This window comes from Glycine soja, chromosome 17 (assembly GCF_004193775.1).
Source record: "Glycine soja cultivar W05 chromosome 17, ASM419377v2, whole genome shotgun sequence".
Classification (NCBI taxonomy): Eukaryota; Viridiplantae; Streptophyta; class Magnoliopsida; order Fabales; family Fabaceae; genus Glycine; species Glycine soja.
The window spans coordinates 24,842,753-24,866,151 of record NC_041018.1 but is presented as its reverse complement, the minus strand read 5'-3'; the positions used below and the strand labels follow the sequence as shown (position 1 = coordinate 24,866,151).

Below are 23,399 nucleotides of genomic sequence, written 5' to 3'. Positions count from 1 at the left end.
GATTGGTGTCATCCCTTAAAGAATTTGAGTCAAGAAGCAAGGGAAAACCACCTTAAGAGCTATTGGATTAAGAAGCACTTCAAATTGAATGAATCACCAAAGAGAGAACAACCACCAAAATTGAGGACCATTTTGTCATTGAATTGTTTGGTGATGAATCAATTTCATAATCCTCTTCAACAGCCTCCCATAGATCATCGGTGTCAAATTAAGCCTCCATTATGACTGCCCATAAGTGATAATTCTCACCCTAAAAATTTGGCAATATTAGACTGCATTTGCATTTTCAACTCTCAGGGTAAGTGTTTGATAAACTCTCTCCTTACTAGGTCCCTCAAGAACAATTGAGTTCAGATACCACTTTGTTGGAAATAAGAAAGAAATTTCAGAAAAAACACAATAAAATGAAGGCTGAAACTGTGATGTTTTACATCATACTTTCTAATCTTTAAATACAAAAGATTCATAACATAAAATAATGATGAGCAAAGCTACCCATTAATTTGTAACAACCCATAAACTCTAATTAAAACATAAACCTGTAATAACGTAACACTAGAAATTCTAACATAAACTCGAATAAAGTATAATAAAATAGATACTGATTAACATTTTCAACAGAATGATCAATAGAAACTTTGGCCGTTTTGTTGCCTTAGCTTTGCATCTCCTCCTAATTGCAGTTCCACTATAACATGATACATTCAGTTGCGCAGCTGGAGCAAATGATTCCTGAAAGTTAAAACGGCTGCGTGATAAAGCAAATCTAACTATACAATTCCAATCATGGAATGTTATTTTCAAAAAGTTGCTCTTAAATGTTTGTAAAATAATCTTAATTTTGTTTTTGCCGTTATATCAGGCTTTACGCGTTGGACATTTCTGTTGGAAAAAAAAAACAAACAAACGGGGCCAAAGAAAATAAAGATGTTTTTATTCGTAAATTGTTGCTCCATTTCTTGGATATATGCCTAACCAATAGTGCATTAGTCAACTTAGCTTAGGACACAGAAGAAAAAAGAATACAATATTGCATTTGCAAATTGAAGCAATAGTACAAGAAAATTGTATTGATGCATGGAAAAGAAGAAAAAAGAATACAATATTGCATTTGCATATTGAGGCAATGCCACAACAAAAATACAGAAAAAGCTGGGAAGAACGTACTAAACACCTAAATATTCAACACTCAGTTATTGCAACAACGACAAAAGTAAATTTTCCTTTCTCCTTGAATCAAGCAGAACCATGGTGATTATTGAGATTCTACTTTAGTGACACCATTCACTTGCCACTGGAAAGCTTGTTACGGATGAGTTTTGTGGCAGCAACCATGTTTGTGAGGGCTGGATTCACCTCAGGGTACTTGCGAGTCTTGAGCCCACAATCAGGGTTGACCCACAAAATGTTTTTCTCAAGCACTGCAAGCATCTTATTGATCCTATCAGCAATTTCATCAGTTGGTGGTATTCTCGGGGAGTGAATGTCATAGACTCCGGGGCCAATTCCGGCTCCATACTTAACTCCTTCACGGAACACTGACAGGAGCTTTTCGTCAGAGCGAGAGTTTTCAATGGTGATCACATCAGCATCCATATCAATGATTGAGTGGATGATGTCATTGAAGTTAGAGTAGCACATGTGGGTGTGGATCTATCAATTGTTAAGAATACAGAAAATATTATATTTTGATGTAAATGCATTCTATCTAACCCGTTGATTTGTAAACCCTTTGGTACTATACTCAATTCCTACGATAAAAAAATGCATTGATTTTTTGTAATCCATGAGAAGTACCTGAGTTGTATCCTGCACACCAACATTGGTGATCCTGAAGGCATGCACAACCCAGTCCAAGTAGTTAGCTTGCTCTGATTTTCTCAATGGTAACCCCTCCCTCAAAGCAGCCTCATCAATTTGGATAACAGTAATACCAGCCTTTTCAAGATCTTCTACTTCATCCTTGATAGCCAAAGCAATCTGATAGGTGGTCTCAGACCTGTAGATATATAGGTTTAACACCATGTTAAAAATAACCATCATATTCTCTTTCTCAGTTATTTTAGGCTGTGTTTTGTTGTGGGTGGAAGGAGAGAAATAAGTGAAAAATTTTATACTTTTTGTGGGTCTCACACTCTTTATATTTTATTTTAATTAAATTTTTTTTTATTATTATCATCTAAATCAAACATATTCTTAACTTTGGTTAAATTAGGTTTTTGATCTTCTAATTTATTATTCAAGTTTAATTTTATCTTCTAATTTTTTTATTTAATTTGATTCTTTAATTTTTGAAATTGATTTAATTTAATCCTCTTTGGGTTCAATTTAGTCATCTAATTTTTAAAATCAATTTATTTTTTAGTATTACTTTTTACAATTTAGATCAAGTGATTAAATTGAATCAATTTAAAAAATTATATTAAATTAAAAAAATATTAAAAAACCAAGTCAAATCTAAAAACTAAATTAAAAGATTAAAAATTAATTTAACCTAAGGAATTAATTTGTTTGTACCTAGGATGGTCATTTCGAACAAAGGACCAGTTGAGAATGGTGACAGGGCCAGTAAGCATTCCCTTCATTGGGCGTTTGGTCATGCTCTGAGCAGTGGATGACCAGAAGACAGTCATTGGCTTAGGGCGGCTCACATCACCGTAGATGATTGGCGGCTTCACACAACGAGATCCATAAGATTGCACCCACCCGTTAACGGTGAAGGCAAAGCTTGACAACTGCTCACCAAAGTACTCTACCATATCATTCCTCTGCAATAAGGAAAGGCACGCCATTAGACATTAGTACAAAGTACATACCGCGAATTCGCAACATCACAACTACGAGGAGCAGAAAATCTGACAAGAGCATGTTGTTGTTCAAAACGAAAGAGGTGAATACAGATTTATCAAAATAGTTTCAGCAGAACCAATCCAACTGTGATAGGAACTTAAAATAATTTTTTTTAAAAAAAAGTTTTTACTTTAAAATAAATAATTATATGTTAAACATTTTTGTCAAAATAGTGACATGTTTGTGGACATATGTGACCTTTTTTATTTTATAAGAACTAATAATAACCTAAAACATGAACTTTAATTGTTTTATTTTGGGGGAACCCTGAGTTTCAGTGTGATAGAACACTCATGTTCTCTACTTCAACATGTTAATAATATTCAGTCCTAGCTCATGTGAGGATGAGAGCAGACCTCAGGCTCCCCGTGTACCAGGACATCAATATCAAGATTCTCTTGGAGTTCAACAACTTTGCGGATTTCTTCTTTAATTGAACTAACATACTCCTCCTCTGAGATCCTGAAAGAAAAAAAAAATACAAATCAAAATAATCAATAAAAGCCAAAATGGTCAAGAAAACAAGCCAACCTATCAACTCTAGGCGCATCTTACTTGTTAGCCTTGTATTCACGACGCACCCTCCTCAGTTCAACAGTCTGAGGGAAGGATCCAATTGTGGTGGTTGGGAGGATTGGAAGGTTGAGCTTCTTTTGTTGAGCATCCAATCGAGTGCTGACATTTGTGGCACGGCGATGATCGGAACCCTTCAATGCAGCAGCCTGAGAAGAAACTAAAAGATGTCATCAATAACAATTTAAAAAGAGAATTAAATTTCCAAACAAATCTTGTTCAGCTATCAAGAGGGTATAGTTTGGTTGGGTAACATGTGTGATTGTTATAAACTGCTGGTATTCAAAATCTTAGGATAAAAAAAAAACCCTGCTCAATTGAATTGAGCAGCTGAACAGAAAACTACAGAAAATAAACACTCACAGCCTTCTGAACAGCTTCATTAGTTACTCTTGGAGAGAACTTTCTTGATGCCTGAGCATCAGCATTAGAAGAGAAAAAGGCCTGAAATTGAAAAGATAAAAACAGTAATTCAGTGAATAATGTATTGAAACTGAGATGAATATGCTGTTAGATATTAATTAGAAAATTAATAATAACAAGTTTCTAAGCTTATAATTATGAGTCTTATAATTGTACAATTTTCTAAGTTAAAAGTTGTAAGTTACTAAGTCAAGGTTGTGAGTTATGAAGTCTTGTAGTTTTCCATTAGCATTTAGTATCTTGGAATAAGGTATTAAACATTTATGTGATTAGTCAAATGGTCACTCTATTCTAGTATAAATAGGGGATCATACTCTTGTATTTGGTGTGGCAAAGAAATAAAATCTTTTTCTTCCAACAAAGTGGCATCAGAGCTTGAGTTCTAGAGTGTTGAGAGAGAAACACTTTGTAAGTTGAGAGATGGCAAGCAATGGCTTGAGTATGTTTCAATTCCCTCGTCTTACCAAAGGGAATTATGATAATTGGTGTCGTTGCATGAAAGCTTTGTTAGGTTCTCAAGATGCCTGGGAGATTGTAGAGAAAGGTTATACCCAACCTCAAAATGAGGCTACTTTGTGATCAAATGAGAAGGAAACTTTGTTGAAGTCGAAGAAGAAGGATCAACAAGCACTTGCTTTCATTCATCAAGGTTTGAATGAAGCTATGTTCGAGTTGGTGTCAAATGCAACCACATCCAAAGAAGCATGGGAGATTTTGAAAACCTCCCTTGAAGGTGTTGATAAGGTAAAAAAGGTGTGCCTACAAACTCTACGTAGAGAGTTTGAATCATTGCATATGAAGGAATCCGAATCTATCTCGGATTTTGGCAATAAGGTGTTGCCTATTGTGAACCAAATGAAGCGTTATGGAGAAAATATGGAAGATGTCCGTGTGGTGGAAAAGATCCTTTGCTCCTTAATCGCTAAATTTGATTATGTGGTTTGTGCTATTGAAGAGTCTAAGGATTTAGACTCAATGACCGTAGACCAATTGATGGGTTCTCTTCAAGCCTATGAAGAAAGGTTCAATAAAAGACATGATGAGTCATTGGAGCAAGTCCTCAAAGCCAAAGCTTCTTTGAAAGAAAATGGAGGAGAAAGTAGTCAAAGAGCACGTGGACGTGGAAGAGGATGTGTGGTCGTGGATGTTGTCATGGCCAAGGAAGAGGAGGAAGAGGAGATCGTGATAATTTTGACAATAATGAATGGAGGAGCCATCAATCCACTAGAAGTCGTGTAAGAGGAAGAGGAAGAGGTAGAAACAATTATGAAAAAACATATGAAAGGAGGTATGATAAATCTAATGTTGAATGTTTTAATTGTCATAAATATGGCCATTACTCTTGGGAGTGTAGAACTAATGTTGAAGAGAGGGTCAATCTTGTTGATGATAAAGAAGTTGAAGAGCCAACACTACTGCTATCACTTAATAATGGTGAGAAGGAAGACAAATGCTTATGGTATCTTGACAATGGAGCAAGCAATCACATGTGTGGATGCAAAGAGAAATTTGTGGAACTTGATGAGAAGGTGAAAGGAAATGTTTCCTTTGGAGATTCTTCCAAGGTGTAAATCCAAGGAAAAGGTATCATTTTAATTTCTTTAAAAGATGGTGCTCACAAATTAATCACGGATGTTTACTATGTTTCTAAACTAAAAAGCAATATTTTTGAGTTTGGGACAACTTGTTGAAAAGGGGTATGAAATTCATATGAAAGATTGTTGTTTATCACTTCGAGATCAAAATTCTAATTTGATTGCCAGGGTGTTTATGTCAAGAAATAAAATGTTCACTTTGAATATTAAAACCAATGAAGCAAAATGTTTGAAGGCTAGCATAAAAGATGAATCATGACGTTGGCTATGAGGTTTGGGCACTTGAATTTTGGAGCACTAAAATCTTTAGGAGAGGAGAAGATGGTGAAAGGGATGTCTCTCATCAACCATCCTAATCAATTGTGTGAAGCATGTCTCCTTGGAAAGCATGCAAGAAGGAGTTTTCCAAAAGAAGCTAATTCAAGAGCAAAGGAGTCTCTCCAACTTGTTTACACCAATGCGTGTGGCCCAATCAATCCTCCTTCATGTGGTAACAATAAATATTTCTTGCTTTTTATTGATGATTATAGTATAATGACTTGGGTTTATTTTCTAAAGCAAAAATCTGAGACATTTGTAGCTTTTAAAAATTTTAAAGCTCTTGTGGAAAAGGAGAGTGGTTATGTAATCAAAGCTCTAAGATTCGATAGAGGTGGGAAATTCACATCAAAAGAATTTAATGAATTTTGTGAAAAACATGGGATTTGTCGCCCTCTAACGGTTCCTAGATCTCCACAACAAAATGGGGTAGCGGAGAGAAAAAAATAGAATTGTTCTTAATATGACTAGATGTATGTTGAAGGCTAAAAATATGCCAAAGGAATTTTGGGCCAAAGCTGTTGCATGTGCCGTTTATTTGTCCAATCTTTTCCCAACAAAGAATGTCAAAGATCAAACACCACAAGAAACATGGAGTGGAGTGAAGCCAATAGTTGATCACTTGAGAGTATTTGGGAGCATTGCATATGCTCATGTACCCAACCAAGGAAGATTCAAGCTTGATGGTAGAAGTGAGAAACATGTGTTCATTGGCTATGATGCTAGCTCAAAAGGCTACAAATTGTACAATCCAAACAATGGGAAGACAATTGTGAGCCAAGATGTCGAGTTCTATGAAGAAGGCACATGGAATTGGGAGGAGAAAGAAGACACTTATGATTTTTTCCGGTACTTTAAAGAAAGAGATGAAGAAACCTTGACTCCAAATGATTCAACTCCAGCTCCTTCACCAACTCCTTCAACCAATGAAGCCTCATCATCTTCCGAAGGGAGTTCAAGTGAAAGACCAAGAAGAATGAGAAATATTCAAGAATTATATGATGAAATTGAAGTTATAAATGATTTGTTTTGTCTTTTTGTTGACAGTGAACCCTTAAACTTTGGTGAAGCAATGAAAGACAAAAGGTGGAGACAAGCCATGGAAGAAGAAATCAAAGCCATTGAGAAGAACAACACTTGGGAGTTATCACGCATTCTCAAAGGTCATGAAGCAATTGGAGTCAAATGGGTGTTCAAAATCAAGAAGAATGCAAAAGGAGAGATTGAGAGACACAAAGCAAGACTCGTAGCTAAAGGCTACAAGCAACAATATGGAGTTGATTATGATGAAGTGTTTGCACCGGTTGTCTGCATGGAGACAATTCGTCTTTTTATTTCCTTGGCAGCTCAAATGAAGTGGAGAGTTTTTCAGCTTGATGTAAAATCGGCATTGCTAAATGGCTATCTTGAAGAAAATGTTTATGTTGAACAACCAATGGGTTTTCTCATCAAAGGTCAAGAAGGAAATATCTTGAAATTGAACAAGGCGTTGTATGGTCTAAAGCAAGCACCGAGGGCATGGAATAGTCGCATTGACAAGTACTTCCAAGACAATGGGTTTGTTCGTTGTAAAAATAAGTATGCTCTTTATGTTAAAGCTTTTAATAATGGTGATGTCTTATTTATTTGTCTTTATGTGGATGACCTTATCTTTACCGGCAATAACCCAAATTTGTTTGAAGACTTCAAGGATTCCATGTCTCATGAATTTGAGATGACAGATATGGGACTCATGTCATATTACTTGGGAATGGAAATGAAGCAAATGGAGAATGGTATCTTTGTCTCACAAGAAAGCTACACAAAAGAAGTGTTGAAGAAATTTAATATGCTTGATTGCAATCCCGTGAACACACCTATGGAAGGTGGCTTGAAGTTATCAAAGTTTGATGAAGGAGAGAAGGTAGACCCCACGGTCTTCAAGAGTCATGTGGGGAGTTTGATGTATCTAACCAATACAAGGCCCGATATTCTATATGCGGTGGGAGTTGTGTGTTGCTTTATGGAGGCTCCTACCTCTACTCATCTAAAAGTCGCAAAAAGAATTCTTCGTTACTTGAAGGGTACAATTGATTTTGGATTGTTTTATTCTCCCTCCAATAACTTTAAGCTTGTGGGGTTTTGTGATAGTGATTTTGCAGGAGATGTTGATGATAGAAAAAGTACTACCGGATTTATGTTTTTTATGGGTGATTGTGTTTTTACATGGAGTTCTAAGAAGCAAGCCATTGTGACACTTTCTACTTGTGAAGCCGAGTATGTAGCTGCAACTTCTTGCACATGTCATGCCATTTGGCTAAGAAGATTGTTGAAGGAACTTCACTTGTTGCAAAAGGAAAACACAAAGATCTATGTTGATAATAGATCTGCACAAGAGCTTGCCAAGAATCCGGTGTTCCATGAACGAAGTAAGCATATAGATACAAGGTATCATTTCATTAGAGAGTGCATTGCCAAGAAAGAAGTAGAATTGACTCATGTGAAGACTCAAGATCAAGTTGTGGATATTTTCACCAAGCCTCTCAAATTTGAAGATTTTCGAAGATTGCGAACAAGACTTGGTGTGCAGAAGAATTTTCCAATTAAGGGAGGATGTTAGATATTAATTAGAAAATTAATAATAGCAAGTTTCTAAGCTTATATTATGAGTCTTATAATTGTGCAATTTTCTAAGTTAAAAGTTGTAAGTTACTAAGTCAAAGTTGTGAGTTATGAAGTCTTGTAGTTTTTCATTAGCATTTAGTATCTTGGAATAAGGTATTAAGCATTTATGTGATTAGTCAAATGGTCACTCTATTCTAGTATAAATAGGGGATCATACTCTTGTATTTGGTGTGGCAAAGAAATAAAATCTTTTATTTCCAACATATGCATATATTTCCGGTCACTGCTAACTTGCTAACAAAATGCTTGGCTACTTTTATGATACCTGTTATTACTATTATGGGAACATTATACTTTTCCTCAAATTTCTTAATTTTATGTCAGTGATAATGATACACTATTTTCACTTTAAAACTGTTTTGATCTTTTTATCATACAATCTCTCTTCCAATTCTTATATTGATTGTTTCGAAATCATGGTGATTTTATAAGTGTGTATTGCATAAGAATCTATTTGAAAAGCAAATAAAAATTTCTTACTATGACAATAGTTACAAAAGTAAATGTTTCATGATGGTATCATTTTTTAAATTTAAAATACTGTTTATTTTTCCCTATAACTTATTTGAATTAAGATAACCATATTTTATTGTATTCATTTATATTTTCCCCACTACGAAAACTACAACTTTATTATCAACTAATAAATATCATCTATTTATTTAACTACTCATTTTGTCAGATGTAAGATAAAATAAAAGGAACAAAGTTTACCTCATCCTTTTGACCAGACAATGCCTTGGCCAATGCATTTACTTCAACAATTTTTTGGGCAGCAAAAGCCAGCCATGATTTTATCTCATTATCCAACTTGGTTTCATTAACAAGATCAACAGCAGTGTGAAGAAATGAGCAGGAGGTGGACACAACAAGTTTATTTGCATTATAGTTTAGTAAATAGACAAATCAAGTGATTATTTTGAACCTGTCATGTCTCGAACCTGAGACCATGAATATAGTATCGCAATAATCAAACCATTAGTCCAGATTCAGAACAATCAAGTAATCATATTAACTGTTATCTCCCTTTCAAAAAAATATTAACTGTTATCTCCCTTGTTGGACATTTTAGTGTAATTGATCTCTTTATTATGTTAAAATAAGAGTGCACGCTTGTTTTAATGTAAAAACGAGATGTTCGGTTTAGGCAAATTTTGGAAGTTACATGGAAGTTACTAAAACTTCCATCAACGGTTGGAAGTTATATGGAAGTTACTAAAACTTCCATCAACGGTTGGAAGTTACATGGAAGTTACTAAAACTTCCATCAACAACAATTTTTAAAAAGAAATAATTTCCATCAACCGCCAAAAAACCACCTTTTCTTTGATCATAAATAATCATTCTGGTTCAGAAAGCATAACGGGTGACAAAACATACAAGACTAAAACAAAACTCTTGAATTATAATCTTCTGATTTTATCCGATTGAACAATTTTGGTTGAACCCCGAAATTTGATTCAATCTGAAAGTGTTATACACGACTTCAGATTTATCCAGTATCATCTCGATTTTCAAATTAACCAACAAAAGATTGAATCAAATCTTTCGAGATGACGAATGATAGTTTGAAGATGACAAGCAAGTTTGCGAAGTTGGACAAGTTTGAAGGGCAGGATTTCAGAAGATGGCAGAAGAAGATGCACTTTCTCTTGACAACATTGAATGTGGTGTATGTGCTGAGTACACTGATGCCGGTGTATATGGAAGACGAAACTCTGGATCAAACAAGGAAGCGTTCGAAATGGGAGAACGACGATTACATTTGTCGTGGACACATTCTGAACGGTATGTCTGACTCTCTCTTTGATATTTATCAAAATGTTGAGTCTGCTAAGGAATTATGGGACTCTCTTGAATCCAAGTATATGGCAGAAGATGCCTCAAGTAACAAATTCTTAGTTAGTAATTTCTTTAATTACAAAATGATTGATTCGAGGCCTGTTATGGAACAATATAATGAACTGCTGCGGATTTTGGGTCAGTTTACTCAACATGATTTGAAAATGGATGAATCTATTGCAGTTTCATATATAATTGATAAAATGTCTTCTTCTTGGAAAGACTTCAAGCATACCTTGAAACATAAGAAGGAAGAGTTGACTCTGGTTCAACTCGGTAGTCATTTCATGATTGAGGAGTTGCTGAGGGCTCAGGAAATTGACAAAGTCAATGATAAAAACGTAGCAGGTTCCTCTTCCGTTAATATGGTAGAGGAAAGTGGAACAGTTAAGCAAAATTACAATGCTAAAGGTAACAAACGAAAATTTCAAGGAAATAAGAACAAAGATCCAAACAAACAGACAAAATTGTCATGTTGGAAGTGTGGGAAACCTGGTCATTTAAAGAGGGATTGCCGGGTGTTCAAAGGAAAGAACAAGGCTGGTCCAAGTGGGTCTAATGATCCTGAAAAGCAACAAGGTCAGATTGTAGTGAATAATTTTAATTCGAATACGAATTCAAATTATGTATCACTAATATATGATGCATTCTATGTGCAGGATGATGATGTTGCTTGGTGGTTTGTGATGCAATCCTACCCCGCAAAGGCATTGGATAGAAAACTCCAAGTAGATTGGGCCAGAGATTCAAGAGAAGGCCCTAGGATTCTTATGAGCCTTAGGGTAGATTTCGGGCCCATGGGCTAAGTACGAGCCCACTTATCTTTGTAAATATTAGATTAAGGTTTCATTATTTTTGGGACTTGTATTTAGGGCTCCATAATGTAGGTAGGGTACCCTAGAAATATAGGATTTTTCAGCCCTTGTATTTTAGGGCACCTAGACTAGTTTTTGTATTAGGGGTAGTTTTGTAATTTCACATGCACTAAGTGGATATTTTGATGCAATCCTATCCCGCAAGGGCATTGGGTAGAAGACTCCAAGTAGATTGGGCTAGAGATCCAAGGGAAGGCCCTAGGGTTCTCATGAGCCTTAGGGTAGATTTCGAGCCCATGGGCTAAGTATGAGCCCGCTTATCTTTGTAAATATTAGAATAGGTTTTTCCTTTGGTTGGGCCTTGTATTTTGGCCATTCTAGTAGTATAGGGTTTTAGCCTTGTATTTCGGGGCATTTTGAGTAGTCTTTGTTGTAAGGACTTTTTTTTTGTATTTTCATGTTTTTTGTCATGGGGGTGAGCTTAGCTATTATTAGGGGTGTGTAGCTAAGTTCTAGCTTCTCATCTCAAGGAGGTGAGCTTAGCTATTAGAGAGGTATGTGTAGCTAAGCTCTAGCTTCTTTAGGAATCTTCTTAAGGAAGCTTCTCAAGGAGGTGAGCTTAGTTATGAGAGGGGTGTGTGTAGCTAAGCTCTAGCTTCTCAAGGAAGTTTTCTCAAAGAAGCTTCTCAAGGAAGTTTTCTCAAGAAAGCTTCTCAAGGAAGCTACCTAGTCTATAAATAGAAGCATGTGTAACACTTGTTGTAACTTTGATGAATGAAAGTCTTATGAGACACACTTCAAAGTTCCACTTCTCTCCCTCTTTTATTCCTTCAATTTCGTGCTCCCCCCTTCTCTCTTTCTTTTCCTCCATTGAAGCATCATCTCCAAGCTTCTTATCCAAGGCTCATCTTGGTGGTGAAGCTCCTTCTTCCATGGCTTATTCCTTAATGGATGGCGCCTCCTCTCACCTCTTTTCCTTTGTCTTCCGCTGCATCTCCATGGTGGAAAATCACCATTAAAGGACCCCATTGAAGCTCAAAGATCCAGCCTCCATAGAAGCCCCACAAGCAAGCTTCCATCAAGTGGTAATCAGAGCACAAGAGCTTCAAGTAGGTGCTCCTTAAACCTCCATTATTTTTTTTCTTTACCTTCTCTTCCATTGTTGTTTCTTCATTTTTCTCCATGTATCTCCTCACATGTCTTGTTCTAAATGTTGTTAACATGATTCTTTAGATTTTCCACCGATTAAACTTGCTATAGAAGTTAGATTTGATTTTCTATGGTTAAAATTTCTTGTTCTTGTTCTTGAACCATGAATTGTGTTGAGTTTAGGTTCCTTTGAGTTTTGTCTTGTTATTTTTTGTGGCTGAATCCTAAACCATAAAATTCTTACAAAAATATTAAAGTAGAAGAAAACCTCAAAAATCTAGAGTGACTTGTTCACCTATTGTAGTTTTGTCATAGAAGTCATGTCTAGTCATGAAACTTGTCACATAAGATTTCTTATGTTGTGCTGAATTTTATTTTCTTGTTTCTTTGTCTAACTCATTTGTTCATGAGTGTATGAAATTCTTTTAGCCTATTATTTGATTTGAGTCAAATCTTTCATGTTAATTAGTCCTTAACATGTTCATGCAAAATTCTTAGAGAGTCTTTGATTGTGAACCTTTTCTTGAACTTTTAGGTTTCCTTATGATTGTGTCTATTGTGAATTTGAGTTTTGGTGATTGAATTGCTGGCTGAAATGTTGATCCTAAGTGAATATTGAACTCCTAAAACTGTGGTAAACAATCCTAGTGAGTTCAACATACATAGGAAGGTTGAAAGTAAGTCCAAGGCAATCAATATACCATGCTTAAAGAAACAAATCGCTGGTGCTGGCAGCTTGGACATACAAAATTGTAAAAATTACTGAGAATTGGTTACTTCGAATTTAGAGCTGAAATTTTTACTGAATTTTCTAGACATCTGGAAAAAAGTTATAAAAAAAGAAACAAGTGATTTGGATTAAAGGAAAAAATACGAAAAATCGCACAAGTTTGCAGGAAAATCAGTATCCAGAAAAAAAAGGTGAAAGGGAAGGGTGCTTGTTGGTTTGGCTCAAAATTTATTCTATAATTGGAAATTTCAATTCAAAATTAGTGTGAAGACAAGTGCCAAAGCTATAGTTTTGTTGAGTCTTTTTTTTTTCAGTTTTTTTTACTCTACTCTAGAGCCATTCTAAGTTTCTCTTTGAGTCCTAGCTTGCTTCTATGTCCTTTTCATTGCTTTAATTGTTGAATAATCCTTGAAAAATTGTCTTGTTAAAACTCCATTGGTTTAGCTTTCATTTTATTTTTTTTGGTCTTTGGTTATTGCTTGTCTCTTTGTTTCCTTGTTTGTGGGTTGCCATATAGGAATTGGAAGGAGGATTGGTGCCATCCCTTGAAGAATTTGAGTCCAGAAGTAAGGGGCCAACCACCTTAAGAGCTATTGGACTAAGAAGCACTCCAAATTGAGTGAATCACCAAAGAGAGAACAACCACCAAAATTGAGGACCGTTTTGTAATTTTGTAATTTGCAATTTACTTACCTTCATTGCTTTCAAGTTTTTGTAACAAAAAGGCCTTTCATTGGAAGTGTGTTGGGAGCCTCCAATAGGTTACCAAACTTCCATTTGTGTGTAATAATTTTAGGCAATTTTTACTTAGGAACCAACATGAGTCATCATTCATCTAGTGTTAATGGCAAGGGTACTAGTCATAAAGACCCTTTATCTAGAATCTTAGATGAGTTGAGTTCCTTCAAGTTATGGAAAGAAAAACAAGAGAGAAAAGAAAAAGGAAAAAAAAGAGTGGAAGAAATAAGTCAAGATGAAAGAAAGAAAATAAGAGAGGAAGAAAGAAGAAAAATAATGAAAGAAATGAAAAGAGAAAAACATGCCTCCTATAGTAGTCATAACTCTTGCAAGAGCCTAAGTGAAGAACTTCGTGACTATTACGAAGGAAGGCATAGGTCACATCTTAGACCTCACTCCCATAGAAGAGAAAAGGAAAGAAAGCCTCAAGAGGCTAACATTAACCTCTCATACTTCCATGGGAAGGACAATGTAGAGGCTAACTTAGATTGGGAAATAAGGGTAGAGCAACAACTTAAAAAGAAGTCTACTTCAAAATCTTATGGCTCTCACTCTTATCCAAAGAAAGACCAAGGTCAAGGCATCTTAGGGGTGACACCTTCTAAGCCCAAAGATGATAAGGGGAAGGCAATAGAAAAGCAAGCCCCTAAGGCTAGTATGCAAGAGAAAACTAGCTCTATAAAGTGCTTTAAATGTCTTGGAAGAGGACACATTACTTCTCAATGCCCCACCACAAAAACCATGATTATGAGGGGCCAAGACATTTATAGTAGCCAAGATGAGGCTACTACTTCACCTTCCTCTAGTGAAAGTGAAGAAGCAAAATGGGAAGAATCTAGTGAAGAAATCTACCCCCAAGAAGATGGACAACCATTAGTGGTTAAAGAGAAGTGTAAGGAGGTAAGTGTCTCCTCCAAGAGGTTAGCTAAGAAGGAAACTCATTTTACAATAAAGTCAAACATTAAAGAAACTTTTCCTCTTAGACAACCTCCACATTTTCTCTTTTGTAAAAAGACACTTGCTAGCATTGCCACACCTCTTGGGCTTGGGTTTATTCCTCAAGTAAAGAAGTTGTTGGATGAGGGTTTGGTTCGCAAGAGCTTAAATCCTTGTGCTTTTTTGGTGCCCAAAATAGGTATTATTAGGCACCAAGTCCCTAAAATAGGTGGTATGATGAATGTTTTGAGTGGTGCAACCCTCTTTTGTAAAATCACTCGTACACCTAACATGTTCATGGTGTGTGTACATAGGGACCCATTAGGTAGGTTTGTTCTTATTTTTAGTTTCAATACAAACTTAGGTACTCATATGGGACACCTTAGGTTTGTCATACTTTTTGGTAGGAATAATCAATATGAAAATACAGAAAAAGGTATGTTTAATTGCGTTACTTTTCTTAATTTTTCAAATAGTGATCAACGGGTTCCCATGAACCCTAAGAGAATAAAGGTCATTCCTGAGTGGCCCACTCCACCAAGTATAAGAAAAATTTGGGGCTTCCATGACTTAACAAACTTTTACAAAAGGTTTGTCCCATATTTTTCTATACTTGTAGCACCACTCATTGAGTTGGTGAGAAACCTTGTTCCTTCATGGGAAGATGCCCAGGAAATGGGTTTTCAGACCTTACCTTACTTCAACATACCAAACACCACTAATATATATGTTTTTGTTCTTTTTACAGGTGTTGAGGGAAGGAGCCCAGAGTATGAAGAACCTCGGGATTTGAGGTCAAATCCTTTCCAAGGTGGAGGGAATGATGCAATCCTATCCCGCAAGGGCATTGGGTAGAAGACTCCAAGTAGATTGGGCTAGAGATCCAAGGGAAGGCCCTAGGGTTCTCATGAGCCTTAGGGTAGATTTCGAGCCCATGGGCTAAGTATGAGCCCGCTTATCTTTGTAAATATTAGAATAGGTTTTTCCTTTGGTTGGGCCTTGTATTTTGGCCATTCTAGTAGTATAGGGTTTTAGCCTTGTATTTCGGGGCATTTTGAGTAGTCTTTGTTGTAAGGACTTTTTTTTTTGTATTTTCATGTTTTTTGTCATGGGGGTGAGCTTAGCTATTATTAGGGGTGTGTAGCTAAGTTCTAGCTTCTCATCTCAAGGAGGTGAGCTTAGCTATTAGAGAGGTATGTGTAGCTAAGCTCTAGCTTCTTTAGGAATCTTCTTAAGGAAGCTTCTCAAGGAGGTGAGCTTAGTTATGAGAGGGGTGTGTGTAGCTAAGCTCTAGCTTCTCAAGGAAGTTTTCTCAAAGAAGCTTCTCAAGGAAGTTTTCTCAAGAAAGCTTCTCAAGGAAGCTACCTAGTCTATAAATAGAAGCATGTGTAACACTTGTTGTAACTTTGATGAATGAAAGTCTTATGAGACACACTTCAAAGTTCCACTTCTCTCCCTCTTTTATTCCTTCAATTTCGTGCTCCCCCCTTCTCTCTTTCTTTTCCTCCATTGAAGCATCATCTCCAAGCTTCTTATCCAAGGCTCATCTTGGTGGTGAAACTCCTTCTTCCATGGCTTATTCCTTAATGGATGGCGCCTCCTCTCACCTCTTTTCCTTTGTCTTCCGCTGCATCTCCATGGTGGAAAATCACCATTAAAGGACCCCATTGAAGCTCAAAGATCCAGCCTCCATAGAAGCCCCACAAGCAAGCTTCCATCATATTTGATGTGTGTGGTTGGAAATAAATTTAATTGAATTGGTAGAAGCCCAATCCAATTAAATTTTAGAGGGGGAGGTGAGCATTTGCTTACTACACCCCATTGCCACATCATATAGTCACACTTTGTGCATGTCCTTCATGCTTTTCATGCCTCATGACACCTAAGCACACTTAGTGGAGAATCTTGGAATTGATCTTGGATTAGTGGGCTGAACCATAACTAAAATTCACTAATCATAATTAGTGAAATTTTGGCTCCAAAGTTTGGCTCCACAAATTCAATTTCAAATTCAAGTGAAATTTGAATTTCCCTCCAATTTTGTGTGACACTTAGGCTATAAATAGAGGTCATGTGTGTGCATTTTTTTTGAACTTTGATAATTTGAATATTAAACTTCAGATTTCAAAGCTCATTTGGAGCACAAAATTTCGTGCTCTTCTCTCCCTCTCCCCTCATTCATCTCCTTCTTCCTCCAAGCTCTTATCCATGGCCTCCTATGGTGGTGAGCTTCTTCTAGACTCATCTTCTCCTTGAAGTGGCGTCTCCTCTCTCTCTCCCTTTCTCCATTCCGCTGCCATTCATCTTCCAAGAAGCAAAGGAATCCATTGATGAAGAAGATCCTAGGCCTACAAGCTCCAATGGAGCTTGCATCAGTTTGATTCGGGAGCAACAAGCCATGTGTGCAAAGATCGTTGTTGGTTCAAGGAATTTAGACCAATCGATGATGGCTCTATTGTGAAGATGGGCAATGTTGCAACTGAACCAATCCTAGGATTAGGTTGTGTGAATTTAGTTTTTACTTCCGGAAAAAGTTTGTATTTGGATAATGTCTTATTTGTACTTGGTATTCGTAAGAACTTATTGTCTGGTATGGTTTTAAATAATTGTGGTTTCAAGCAAGTACTTGAAAGTGACAAGTACATCTTGTCAAGACATGGTTCGTTTGTTGGATTTGGTTATCGTTGTAATGGAATGTTTAAATTAAACATTGATGTTCCTTTTGTTCATGAATCTGTTTGTATGGCCTCGTGTAGTTCTATAACTAATATGACAAAATCAGAAATTTGGCATGCTAGATTAGGATATGTTCATTACAAAAGATTAAAAGATATGTCAAAAACAAGTATGATTCCTCCTTTTTGATATGAACATTGAAAAATGCAAAACTTGCATGTTGACCTAGATCACTAGGAAACCTTTTAAGGATGTTAAAAGTGAGACTAAAGTCTTAGACCTTATTCATAGTGATTTGTGTGATTTGCATGCTACTCCATCATTAGGTCATAAAAAATATCTTGTTACTTTTATTGATGATGCATCAAGGTATTGTTATGTATATTTATTAAATACAAAAGATGAAGCTCTTGATAAATTTAAAATTTATAAGAAAGAGGTAGAACTTCATCAAAATGGGCTAATCAAAACTCTTCGTACGGATAGGGGAGGTGAGTATTATGATCCGGTTTATTTTCAATCTACTGGAATAATACATCAAACTACAGCTCCCTATACACCACAACAGAATGGTGTAGCCGAAAGGAAGAATAGAACCTTGAAAGAAATTGTGAATTCCATGTTATCCTATTCGGGTTTAAGTGAAGGATTTTGGGGTAAGGCTATGTTGACAGCCTGTTACTTGTTGAACCGAATTCCTAACAAAAGGAATAAGGTTACCCCATATGAAATTTGGCACAAAAAGACACCAAATTTGAGTTATCTCAAAATTTGGGGATGTAGGGCTGTAGTCAGGCTTACAGAACCTAAAAGGAAAACCATAGGTGAAAGAGGTATAGATTGCATATTTATTGGATATGCTGAACATTCTAAAGCATATAGATTCTATGTGCTAGAATCTAATGATTCTGTTGCTGTGAAATCGGTTATAGAGTCACGGGATGCTATCTTTGATGAACAAAGATTTACATCTATACCTAGGCCAAAGGACATGAATTCCATGTTGAAAGTCTCAGTTAATATTGAGGATATACCTTCAACTAGTACTGAAACTAGAAAGAGTACGAGAGTAAGAAAGGCTAAGTCATTTGGTGATGACTTTCAACTCTATTTGGTTGAAGGGTCAAGGAATGATATTGAATTTCAATATCAATATTGCCTTAATGTTGAGGAAGACCCAAAGACTTTTAGTGAAGCAATGGCTTCAATGGATGTTGTATTCTGGAAAGAAGCAATCCAAAGTGAGATGGATTCCATCATGCAAAATAATACCTGGAAATTGGTTGACTTACCTCCTGGATGTAAGCCATTAGGATGTAAGATGATCTTTAGGAGAAAGATGAAAGTGGATGGTACTGTTGACAAGTACAAAGCCAGATTGGTTATCCAAGGCTTTAGGCAAAAGGAGGGTATTGATTTTTTCGAAACATATGCTCCTGTTGTTAGGATATCCACTATTAGACTGTTGTTAGCACTTGCTGCTATCCACAATCTGGTGATTCACCAAATGGATGTGAAAACTGCATTCTTAAATGGTGAATTGGACGAAGAGATATACATGAAACAACCTGAAGGGTTTGTTATGCCAAGAAATAAAAATAAGGTGTGTAAACTGATGAAATCTCTTTATGGCTTGAAACAAGCGCCTAAACAATGGCATAAAAAATTTGATGAGGTTGTGTTGTCTAGTGGTTTTGTTCTAAACCAAGCAGATAAATGTCTATACAGCAAGTTTGATACTCATGGCAAAGGAGTTATCATTTGTCTGTATGTAGACGACATGTTGATCTTTGGTACCGACCAAGATCAAGTTGATGAAACTAAGGCATTTTTGTCTTCTAAGTTTGATATGAAAGATATGGGGGAGGCGGATGTGATCTTAGGAATAAAGATCAAACGTGGAAACAATGGCATTTCCATCTCTCAATCACATTATATTGAGAAGATATTGGAGAAATTTAATTTTAAAGATTGTTCTCCGGTAAGTACTCCCATTGATCCTAACCTGAAGCTATTACCTAATAAAGGTGTAGCAGTGTCTCAACTTGAATACTCAAGGGCGATAGGATCACTCATGTATGCAATGATTAGTACTAGGCCTGATATAGCTTATGTTGTTGTTAAACTTAGTAGGTTTACAAGTAATCCTAGTTCTCATCATTGGCAAGCTATGAATAGAGTATTCAAGTACTTAAAGGGAACCATTGACTATGGTTTGACATATACTGGATTTCCTTCAGTTATTGAAGGTTACTCTGATGCAAGTTGGATAACCAATATGGAAGATTATTCATCCACAAGTGGTTGGGTATTCCTCCTTGGAGGAGGTGCTATCTCTTGGGCATCCAAGAAACAAACCTGCATTACAAATTCAACAATGGAATCTGAATTTGTAGCTTTAGCAGCAGCTGGTAAAGAAGCTGAGTGGCTAAGAAATCTGATCTATGAGATTCCATTATGGCCCAAACCTATACCTCCCTTGTCTATCAGGTGCGATAGTCAGGCTACTTTGGCTAAGGCATATAGTCAAGTGTATAATGGGAAGTCTAGACACTTGGGTGTTAGACACAACATGGTTTGGGAGTTAATCATGCATGGTGTGATATCAGTGGAGTTTGTGAGAACTCAGCATAATTTGGCCGATCATTTAACCAAAGGGTTAAGTAGAGATCTCGTGAAAAGGTCGGCTGTGGGATTAGGATTAAAGTCCATCTGAAATCTCTTATGTTAAGATACCCAATTCCCATCTAATATGACATTAGGTGCTGAATTCAATGTGGAAAGCTTAACATATAGAGATTGGAACACATCATCGAAAGTATCCCAAAAGGTATGTGTTCGGTTCTGTAAGTTAAGGAGGTTGGAGTATAACTCCTCAATGGTTCTTTTGAAAAATTGCATTTGCAGGTGCAAGAAAGAAAATAACTATCTATATAAGAATGAAGTTTAGCCGCTTCAAGAAGCTGGGACTTGGCTTTGATATGCTTATGAAGGATAGGGACACAGGCTAGTAAACTAGTGTCGAGCAAGAGTAATGTTATAAACTATTGTGCAGATTATCTTCATGTATTCATTATGAATAGAAAGGGTTCAATCCTTAGTGACACCCTGATATTCGAATATTTGAAACGTGTAATTTGCTAAGATGAAATTCAATCGTCACGATATTTCATCTATGCAGTAGTTTGTGGTATGTTATGACTTTGGTGATTTGATCGGTAATTACACTAAAATGGGGGAGGTTTGTTGGACATTTTAGTGTAATTGATCTCTTTATTATGTTAAAATAAGAGTGCACGCTTGTTTTAATGTAATAACGAGATGTTCGGTTTAGGCAAATTTTGGAAGTTACATGGAAGTTACTAAAACTTCCATCAACGGTTGGAAGTTACATGGAAGTTACTAAAACTTCCATCAACAACAATTTTTAAAAAGAAATAACTTCCATCAACCGCCAAAAAACCACCTTTTCTTTGATCATAAATAATCATTCTAGTTCAGAAAGCATAACGGGTGACAAAACATACAAGACCAAAACAAAACTCTTGAATTATAATCTTCTGATTTTATCCGATTGAACAATTTTGGTTGAACCCCGAAATTTGATTCAATTTGAAAGTGTTATACACGACTTCAGATTTATCCAGTATCATCTTGATTTTCAAATTAACCAAGATCCCTTTCAAAAAAATATTAACTGTTATCTCCCTTTCAATAAAATATTAACTGTTATCTAAGAAAAAGTGATTATTTTACCAAAAAAATATTAAAAAAAAATGAAAAAGTCTCCCAAAATTTTTCATGAATTGCAACAAGTACCTTTTCCCACAATTCCCTCAAGACTATTTAATGTATCAAGAGAAGCAGTGAGATTATTAGCCCAGATGTTCCTTCCATCCACCACGCCAGCAAACAAGTATTTTCCACTGGGAAATCCACCCTTGATTAGATCAAGAGTCTTAGTTCCACGGACTAAATCAAATCCAAATGCTGCAACTCCATTAAGAGCTGTGAGGGTCTGGTATGCCTCTACAGGAATGTCAGCAAAGTAGGTCTCAATAAGAACATTTAAACCCGATAGAGTAGATTCAAGTTCTACGTATGCTGCAGTAAGTGCTTGCAACGTTTGAGAGCCAAGGTCCAAGACAAGGATAGGTTCGTCAAATTGAATCCACGAAGCACCAGCTTGCTTAAGATCAGCCACAACTTCCCTGAGTTTGAGAAATAATTAACACAAAAATATAATCATAAAGGGAAAAATACTAATGAAGATGTGCTGCACACAATTTAAAGCCTTACCTATAGATAGCAAGGACTTTTGGGAGGAGAGAAAGAAGACAAAAGGATTTATCAACACCCTTGGCAGGTTTGGAGAGCACCAAGTATGATACAGGGCCAATGAGGACTGGAACTGTATCTACTCCAAGCTGGAAGAGACATTAGAAATTCAATGAGAATCTAGATATTGATAATATTTCATGCTCAGTCCAAAGGTAAAATAATTAAAACTATCACTTTAGGCCTACTAACATTTGTTATTAGTTTTTTAAAGTAAAAAATATTAGGCTAGGTTTCACATATCACTCTTTTCATTAAAGTAAAAAAAGAAATTTCAATTTTTACTTTAGTTCTCATGGGACGACCCGCCCTAAATATTAACCACTCAAAAAATCATAATGCTGCTCACACCCACAACTTAACTTAACTAAGCTCTAAGCTTTGTAAATAAGCAGATAACATGAATGGCTATAAAATTCATACCGCCTTGGCTTCCTTGTACTCATTCACTGCCTTGTGGGAAGCATAACTGAAATTCACATCAGGTCCCAACTCGGGGACAATAAAGTGGCTGGATCAATGCACATAAATCAATCAGGTCAGTCATGGCATCACCAGTAATTCCTTCGTTTTTAATTATAAAACTCCTTTTAGAAATTTATTTATTTCCTTTTATATTTTTTTTTAATTTTTAAATATATTATTTATTTATTTTCACTATATATCTTTACTTAATTATTTTTTTTCGAAACATTAATAAGAAACAATTAAGTGGACAGAGAGATAAGAAAAAAAATGTAATTTTGGCATGATAGTATAAATAATTGACAGATTTAATATAATTAACTAACTACTTTTCTTAAGAGACATGAATTAATTAAAATGATCTTATAATTAGGGACAAAAGGAGTAATAATCAATACAACAGAACCTAAGTTGCCACTTACTAGTTGGTGTCAAACCACTTGGTCATCTCCATGGTAGGCACAGATGCATTACCTCTGGCCATGGAGAAAAAGGTATCAAACCCTATTTCTTCGCTGTTCCATCCATATCTGGGTGGAACGGCGCCAAGCATGGCGGTAGTATCAAGCACCTGATCGTAGTATGAGAAAGTGTTGTTGGGGATGTACTTGATCCCAGCATCAATCATCTGCTTCCAAATGGATGCCCTGAGATCAAAAGCCACCTTCTTCAAATCATCGGCACTGCTCTTTCCATCCCAGAATGACTCCAATGCAAACTTCAGCTCTCTCTTGGGGCCCATGCGGGGGTATCCAACAATATGAGAAGCCATTGTTCTGGCACATCAAATCAAATTTCAAACCAAAGAAAGTTAATTTGTTTATGTATCTAAAAATAATTCTCTTATGAGTCTTGTTATCCCTATACCAAACATTTCACATGTTGCATTCCATACATAACCATGACTAAAACTATTGATTAACATTATGTATCAAATGATTCAAGGTTTCAAATTATGATCCGCAACGTCCATATTATCATGGTTTCGGAGGTCTCCGCAATTGCATCACAACTGCATCATTGGCTGCATTTGCCTACAATTTAAAACCTTGGATTGCTTAACAATTTAATCGATAATTTACTTATCACTAATAGGTGTAGCCATGTAGGTTAGGTGCAAAATTTTATGTGGAAAGCTCATTTTCTATGATTCATGAAAGATAGGCATTGAATTGATATTTATTGTTCAAAGAAAAAAGGCCCCCAAAACACAACAATTCAGATTCATTCTTAGATTTGCCCCTTAAAACAACAACAACAAATCTGAAAAACCAGAATCAGGAAAAT

The 23,399-nt window shown here is 36.0% G+C and overlaps 1 protein-coding gene across 1 annotated transcript; it reads right to left on the bottom strand.

The window, feature by feature from the left end:
* Window positions 1-1,063: 1,063 nt before the first annotated feature.
* LOC114393145 (5-methyltetrahydropteroyltriglutamate--homocysteine methyltransferase-like) lies at window positions 1,064-22,884 on the bottom strand. Its single transcript, XM_028354410.1, has 11 exons — window positions 22,535-22,884; window positions 22,071-22,158; window positions 21,609-21,736; window positions 21,129-21,520; window positions 9,138-9,301; window positions 3,787-3,867; window positions 3,406-3,572; window positions 3,207-3,312; window positions 2,518-2,768; window positions 1,798-1,999; window positions 1,064-1,653 (listed from the first exon to the last, which is right to left on the bottom strand). Exons 1-11 carry the CDS (start codon window positions 22,882-22,884, stop codon window positions 1,285-1,287), a joined length of 2,298 nt encoding a protein of 765 aa, XP_028210211.1. The 3' UTR covers window positions 1,064-1,284.
* Window positions 22,885-23,399: the final 515 nt, after the last annotated feature.